Consider the following 8,561-nt stretch of genomic DNA (forward strand, 5'->3'; position numbering starts at 1 on the left):
GCTGAACAATTGGACATCCATATGTAAAATAAATCATACCTAATACTAGATATAAAAATTAATAGATGGTGATTTAAAAAATTAAACTATAAAACGTCTACAATAAAACATTAAAAAAACTCTGTGACTTTGAGTTATACAAAATTTTTCAGATATGCCAAAAACGCATATCTTTTTATTTTGAATTTACAATTCAAAATAAATATTGGGCTTCATCAAAATTAGAAGCTTCTGCTTTTCAAAAGGCACTGCTAAGAAAGTGCAAAGAAAATTCACACACTTGGAGACAATATTGTAAAACATATATCTGACTAAGACTTGTGTCAAGAACATTTTTTAAATTCTCTAAAATAAGCAATAAAATGGACAATATGGCCAAAATACTTGAAAAGACATTTCAACAAAGAAGATACATGGGTGGCAGGTAAGCACATGAAAAGATACTCGACATAATCAGTCATTAGAGAAATGCAATGTAAAAGCAAAGTGAGATACCACTGTATACATTGGAATGGCTCAAATGAAAAATAAATGACAATATCAATTAATAGGGGGATGTAGAACAACGAGAAGTGCAAGTCGTTGCAGAGAGAAATGCAAAATTACACGGGTTGGCAGTCTCCCCAAAAAATTAAACATACAACTTACAATTTGCCCCAGAAATCCTATTTTAAGATATTTATTCAAGAGAAATAAAGTTGTATATTCACAAAAAAACCTATAGGAATATTTATAGTGGCTTTATTCATAACTGACCTGAAATTGAAGAACCCCAAATGCTCTTCAACTGATGAATAGAGTTTTAAAAATGGCATATCTATGCAATGGAAGGCTACTTAGCAATAAAAAAAGGAATCAACTACTGATTCATAAAACAACAGGTATGAATCTCAAATGCATTATTCTGTGCAAAAGAAGTCAGACTTTACATACTACATATTATATGATTCAAATTATATGACATTCTGGAAAAGGCAAAATTATCAGAACTGAAAATAGGTCAGTGGTTGCCAAGTGTTGGTCTGGGGAAGGGGTTGATTTAATAAGCACATGAGGGAATATTTTGGGGTGATAGAACTGTTGTATATCTTAGTTGTAGTGGGGTTTACAGGACCATATATGTTAGTCAAACTCATAGAATTGGATAATTAAATGGATGATTTTTTGGTATATAATACCTCAAAAATGAAAGTTAAAATAGAAAAAAAAATAACACTTTTTAGAAATAAAAAGTAATGAAATATACAAAAAGGGAAGCAAAGAATGATGAATACAAGATTTAGTATCATGGTTATGTTAGATGAGACAGGCAGGGACATGGGTGAAGGGTGAATTACACAGATGCATATAACTTACTATGAAAGTTACCATTTGCTCTTGGATGATGAACTTTTCTGTGTTTATTATTTAAATAATAGATTAGCAGATAGATACATTAATTAAGAAGGTCAAGCACGGATGAATTGTAAGCATGTAATATGAACAGAGGATATTCGTTAATCCAATTTTGTGCTTCTGAAATCCGATAGTAAGAAAATTAAATGACATAAACTTCACGACAGCTTGGACATCTTCCCAAGTTGCCATTTTTGGCTTGCTCATCTCATCCTCCCCAAGAGTGACTCAGCTGCTTGTCATGGGATCAGTCACATATTGCAGAGGAGAAGGGTTGCTCCTTGGTCGGTTGTTTGTTTACCCATTTACTACTAATACGCCTCCTCAGAAGATTCACCTTGGAACTAGACCTCAGTTAAAGCACTTCCTGGCCCAGAGTTAACATACTTGTCATAACATCCTCATCTCGAGCCAGTCAATTAAACTTCTTCTTCATTATCCCAGGTCCTCAGGATGTCTCACAGTGCAGAAAGAGCATCTGGAGCTGCTCCATGCTCTGAGAGAAGTAACTGGGCTGTGGACGGTATTCTGAGAACAAGTGGGTGGAGATTTCATCAGGGAGGTGTGAGATTAAGGAGTTTTATCCCAAAGAGAAAAAGAATGTCTCCAAATCAGGATATGGAGAAAGGAACTCAGACGGGGACTCAGTGCTGGGGCTAGGAAAAAGCCAGCTACAAGTCAGCTTTCAATTCACGAGAAAAGGGTGACCCTCTTGCTGACAAGTTCTGAAATGCTTTGAGTCACACTGACAGGGGGGCATGTGTTATACTCAGAATGAAATTTTACAGCAATTCAGAGTTGTACATCTTCAGAATTAAATATGGACTCTATACTTACTTCTGGACAATGGCTGTACATGGAAAAGCAGTTATTCACTTCTGCAGCTAGGTTTGAACTCCAAGTCTAAGACAGTTTCTCTCACCCACACTATAATGCCTGCATTTGCCTTTGGGCTCAGTCATCACAGATATAAATACCATATTTGTATGCTGTCTATCTTCTCTGCTAGATTGTAAGATCCCTGAAGAAACTGAATGTGTCCCTTATGGATTGCTGAAACCAAAGCTGAGCAAGCCACTCACTGGCCCTAGCGGATATTCAGCTTGTGTTTCTCAAATAAAGGATGGTGAGAGTCAATTCCAGCATGTAAGACTGATGATGGCATGTCAGAAGGAGAGAGGCTCATCTCAAACTTTGGGCTCGAGGAGAAAAGTCATGGAGTGATGACTCCAGTGAGGGTTGCAGATCAGAGGTCAAGGTAGACCCAACAAGGTGTCTGGGACTCCCTGGGAGCACCCTGTCACTCAGACTGCCCCATCCCTGTTCTCCAGGCTTTAAGTCTGACACCACTGGCAAAGCCGTATTTTTTTTTTTTTTTACTCTCTTGCTTCCCTTTCAGCCTCACTATCTAGTTTGACATAGAAAAGCACATTGCTCCTGTTATGGGACAATCACTAGATGAGCTAATGGCTGCCCTCAGTGCAGCAGTTAAGCTGAAAATGCAAATAAACCCAGAAACCCAGAAGGGAATGGGACCTTATGTTGAAGACCAAGAGGATTTTTGTATATGGGGTGAGATAAGAGTCCATATGAATATGCATGTGAATATCTAGTTTTCCCCAAACCATTTATTTATTTTATTTTATTTATTTATTTTGAGACAGAGTCTTGCTCTGTCATCAGGCGCCAGACTGGAGTGCAGTGGCACAATCTCGGCTCACTGTAACTTCCACCTCCAGGGTTCAAGCAATTCTCCTTCCTCTGCCTCCCAGGTAGCTGGGACTACAGGCACAGGCCACCATGTCCAGCTAATTTTTTGTATTTTAGTAGAGATGGGGTTTCACTGAGTTTAAGATAATTATTCTGAATTCTTCCACAGTCATTTTATAAACCTTCGCTTGTTCAGGGTCCATTATTGGAGCTTCATTAATTTCTTTATGATGGTGTTGTATTTTTTTCAGATTTTTCATAATTTTTGTGTCCTTGCATTGATGCCCATGCATTTGAGGAAATGGACATCTCTTCCACCTTTGTCTGTGTTCTTTGGCAATGTATACCTTCACTATTTGATCAAACCTGGGATTCTAATTAAGCTAGCTTGTGGTGACCTTGAGCAGGAAGACCTTGCTGTTATGCTGTCTAGCTGGGCTGAACTATCAACTGTGCTCTGGGGTTGAGTAGAATTTCTGGCTGTGTTCCATGGTCTGGTGAGAGCATTGGCTGGACTCTATAATAAGAGCTGCCGGCTGAACTTGCCTTTGATTGAGCAGTATTTTTGCTTGTCTTCCGTGGCTGGCCAGGACTACATATTTGAATCTGTAGTTGGGTGAGACCATGTTCTAGGTGTCAAGGTGGAACAAGGTGTCTGAGATTGCTACATAACCACGCAGGGTGACAGAACCAGAGGCTCTGCTCCATAGATACTCCTGGGCATGGGTTTGCCTCTAGTCTTAGGGTGACCTAAAGCAGAGCACCATGGCTTGATATATTAGCCACTTGGATGCTGGGCCTGGGTGGAACAGATGCTCCTTCTGCAGTTAATTGCCACCATGCCACTGTTTTCTGACCTTGGGAAGGGTAGAGAAGCCCAATGGGTAGGGCTTGACTGGGTGAAAGCTTGGCAGCTGGGAATGAGTGGGGCCAGATGTTCTCTTTGCAGGTAATTCCCATTCTACCCTTATCTCCTGGCCTGGAGAAGTTTCAAGGAGAGCACTGGGGCTGAGTGTGGAAGCTGACCAGAGATTCATGCCTGGGAGACTCAACGACTGTGCTTCTTGCTGAGCGTTGCAAACCCCTCTGGTAGTGTGCCTCTGCTGGCCAGAATGTAGAGCAACTGTAAAGACCTCTTATGATAATTCAGCCTTATATAAAAAGGGAAGTTTCTGATTTGTGACAACATGGATAAACCTGAAAGACATAATGCTAAGTAAAATAAGCCAGCTATAGAAAGACAAATGTTCCATGATTTCACTTATATGTGGAATCTTAAAAAGTCAAGTGCATAGAAGTAGAAATGATCATTATCAGGGATTGGGTTGGGGAATGGGGAAGAACTGGAGATATGTTGGACAAAGGATACAAAATTTTAATGATACAGGAGTAATAAGTTCAGGAGATTTACTGTGCAGCATGATGACTATAACAACGTATGGCATTCTTGAAAATTTCTAAAAGAGTAGACTTTGAGTGCTCTTACTACAAAAAATGATTAGTATGTCCAGCTGTCATTCTGGGAGAACAGCTGAACACCATCACCCTTTGGGACCATCAGTGCAATGGAGGACTGACTTACAAAGGCTGTGGTCTTAGGCTTGAAGTCTTTTTAAACACTTCGGTGATGGTGCTTGTTTCGTCAGATCAAATATATTTACTTTTCTGAGTGATAGTCCATTTAGACTGCAAGGTACTCAATGGAAGAAACATGTCCTATACATCTCCATACTACTACTGTTGAAAGAAGCAAAACGAACAAAGCCTGTGAATCAATGAGCAGAGGTGAGCAGGAGGTTCTGGGTAGGCCAGAGTGGGAAGTACTTCTGCTGTCGCCAGGACATCCTGGTTCCATCTTATTAAACCTTCAGGCATGTGCCCAGGAAGACAAAGAAGGTCATCTTATTACACCTTTAGGCACATGCTGAGGAAGTAGCAACTGGAAAGTGTCTGGTGCTGTCACCTCCTTGGTTGCGAAAGCAGCAGCATACTCAGGTTGTTCCTCATGAACACCGCATAGGATAAAAGGGCTCCTACCCTGGACTTCTCCACAGCATCCTCGGGAGCAGCCTTCTTCTCTTACCTCCTCCACATCTGGTGAGTGGCCAGCAGGGGGCAGATCCTCAGCTGGGAGTATTTGGGGAAGACAATCCCAGAACTCAAATGAAACCATCAAATAGAGGCCTACAGTGGGCAGCAGAGGTGGAGGTGATGGTGAATAAGGAGCCTCTAAGGCACGTGTCAGGGACCTGTGAGCTGCAGAAGCCACAGGACCTTAGGATTCCTTCGTATTCTTGTTTGGAACATGTTGTCAGGAATGCGCGTAGATCAATTTTACATTCTTGAGGATGCTTTATCCAAATGCATGTGTAGGGCTCCCTCTACCACATTCCTATTTCTCTCCCACAGATCTTGGCTTAGAAAGTAGCTTCATCAAGGGGGTCAGTGTGTGACAAACCCCAAAACAAGGAGATGGTTTGAGGATTCTGTGCTAAAATGTTTCTATTATTTCATTCCAGGTAAAATTCCTGCCAAGATGTCCTGCCAGCAGAACCAGCAGCAGTGCCAGCCCCCACCCAAGTGCCTCTCACCCAAGTGCCCCCCAAAGAGCCCAGCTCAGTGTCTGCCTCCAGCCTCCTCCTGCTGTGCTCCAAGCCCTGGGGGCTGCGGTGGCCCCAGCTCTGAGGGCGGCTGCTGCCTGAGCCACCACAGGCACCACAGGTCCCATCGATGCCGGCGCCAGCGCTCCAACTCCTGTGGCAGGGGCAGTGGTCAGCAAGGCGGGGGCTCCTCCTGTGGCCATGGTTCTGGGGGCTGCTGCTGATGTGGATCCTGATAAGATAAGTGATCTTCGGAAGAAACAAGAATCCCAAGGGCCCAGGAAAAGCCCCATCCTGATGAGTGCTTTCCCTCCACAAGCTGAGCTGGGGATGGTCCTGTTGAGTGTCCAAGCTGTCCCCAGAAGGCGCTTCCTTTCTGATGTCTGGGATTTCAGACATTTCAGTTCCTTCAACCCTGCCCCTGCCAAGAATTGGCAGTTCCTGTACCTAACCCTGCCAGAAAATACAGCTTCTCATTCCCATTACCACTGGTGTCTCACTTGTTATGAAATTATCCAAAATGTATCCATCCAGGTCAGGTTCTCCTGTACCTGAACTTCCAGGACCTTAGAAAACCAGAGATTTAAGTGAGTGTACCCCTGGTAGGGGTGACCCCAGTGAGCTGACCTCATGCTCTGGGAAAGTAGCTAGGCTGTGGTCTCCCAGCCAACCGTCTGTCATCACAGGACACCTGTTCAGCCTCAGTCCTGTGTAGCTTCTGCTCTGATGAAGAACAAAGGGGCCAGGAATTGGGAGCCCCTCACGGAGGGGAGGAAAGGTTGATGGGCACCATAACCAGGATGAGTACGGAAGCTTCCAAGGCAGGCATCAGGGTGGGGCTGTGGAGAAATCCACATGCAGACATCTGCTGCATTCCATAGGAACAGGATGGGCCCCCCACTAAAGTTCTGGGGTATTCTGAAACTTCAGAACTTACTCATCTATTGTTGTATCCCAATGACTACAGATTCTACTCCTAAGAAGCAAAAGTAGCCACTCAGCTGTGTTCAGCCCCACAGTCTGGCTACCACGAGAAAGTGCTTGGTCCATCTCTTTTAAATGCCTCTTTTCAGGACAGGGGCTACTGAAGGGACCCTTAACATTATGAGTAAAATAGTTCAGGGGATGATTCTGAAATTATTTCCAAGCCAGAGACAGGGGTCATGTGCTGGAGGCAGGAAAATCTGCTGAGGATATCAATACCTGAACCTACCCTCTCCCCAATCCACAGTCAGAACCACCCTCTTTCCTATGGCCCAGTGCATTTATGCTCCCACAGACATCACTATTTAATGCTCCCATATCACTACGTCAGTCCACTAGGGTGAACTGTCAGGCAGAATGAGAAGACAAAAATTATAAACCCGATAGTGAACACAATTTAATTTTCTTTGACAATTATAATTTAATTTAAATATGAATAAACTTTGGTTACAACCTGATTTATTTATCTTGAAAAATATCTAGAAAAGGTATTTATTTTAATATTAGAGATTAATTGAATGAGAAACTTATCTAAAATTCAAATGAAATTAACAAGGAAAATAGTATTCAGTTTGCATCAATTCTCCGTACCCAAAATATAGACACTGTCAGGTCAGCTGCATTACATGAGATGCACCTAGTGCTACCATCAACCTCATAAGCAGCAACACATACAGCAAAGTCATCTCCTTCAAGCCCATCCATTATCATGCATGTTTGCCGAACTCCATTTTGAGTCCAACAGATGGATAACTCCTCACTCCGTGTTGTCATGGTCTTCAAATAAACAGCACACATTCCCTGGATTCTGATGGAAGGTCATGCTTTTTGTAATGTGCTCATTGTGCCTCTTGGCACTCCAACTGTTGTACTTTCCTCCTCCATATTTGCCCCTCAACCTGGTACTCATTTGCCTCCCCTGTGCTCCTGCCCAGCGGCCTGTGTTACCTCCTGGGTACTAGTGAGGCTCTTTTAAGGGCTCTCACCTCCCCTGACTTTATGCTTCCAACTGTTTTACACAAAACCCATTCTGAATGCCCAGCATCTTTAGCTCAGTCACCACCCCAGCAGCAAGTGCTGATAACATCTGGTGCTTGATTTTCTTAAGGGAATATGACAGAAAAAAGTAGATAAGCAAAGAACCACGGACTTTGTGGGCAGTCACTTACATTGCTGCATTTATCTCATGGAAGGAGGCTCCCTATTTACTTGTCTGCCTGTGCAGTTAGACAGTTAATTTCTAGAGGTCAGGTGAAGAGTCATACTGAACTCTACCTTCTACCGTAAAGCATGGAGCATGAGATATTTTAAGTACACATGTAGGCCTGGGTGGAGGGGGCACAAGTGAGGGCCAGGGCTTCCTGTGTCAAACATGCCATCTTGTTCCTGTAAAGATGGTGACAGCCGAGACCTGGGCTGGGGTGTTTGATGCTGTCACCTGCTCCAGCAACCCACTCACGCTGCTCCTCACAATCTAGGAGCTCCTGTCCTGGGCTTACCAGACCATGGACTTCTTCTGAATCAGCTTTCTCTTGCTACCATGAAGTCAGATAGATGTCTAGCTGGAGACAGGACCTGAGCTAGAAGACCTGGGAAAACAAGCCCAGGCTTCCATCAAGAGAGAAGGAAGGAGAGGGTCTAGGATGGAGGCAGCAGGAAGAGTGTGGGGTTAATGGGCACCTTCCCAGGATGTTTCAGGTGTCCCATGACTGTGAAGATCATGGGTCTTCAGCACACCCTCATCTTCTTCCTGCATATGTTCTGAGAGATGCACTGATCTCACCAGATATCATCAAAGAAGCTTTACCCAAACAGGTTTATTCTCCTCTGTGATTACATGGAGATAGGACACCTTAGGTGCTCACATTCACT

General features: G+C 43.3%; 1 protein-coding gene across 1 annotated transcript; it reads left to right on the top strand.

Annotated features, from left to right (window-relative positions):
- The first annotated feature begins 5,131 nt into the window (after positions 1-5,131).
- LOC108297437 (late cornified envelope protein 3D-like) lies at positions 5,132-5,997 on the top strand. Its single transcript, XM_017520098.2, has 2 exons — positions 5,132-5,202; positions 5,625-5,997. Exon 2 carries the CDS (start codon positions 5,642-5,644, stop codon positions 5,927-5,929), a length of 288 nt encoding a protein of 95 aa, XP_017375587.1. The 5' UTR covers positions 5,132-5,202; positions 5,625-5,641; the 3' UTR covers positions 5,930-5,997.
- Positions 5,998-8,561: the final 2,564 nt, after the last annotated feature.

The sequence above is a fragment of the Cebus imitator genome, unplaced genomic scaffold (assembly GCF_001604975.1).
Source record: "Cebus imitator isolate Cc_AM_T3 unplaced genomic scaffold, Cebus_imitator-1.0 Scaffold801, whole genome shotgun sequence".
Classification (NCBI taxonomy): domain Eukaryota; kingdom Metazoa; phylum Chordata; class Mammalia; order Primates; family Cebidae; genus Cebus; species Cebus imitator.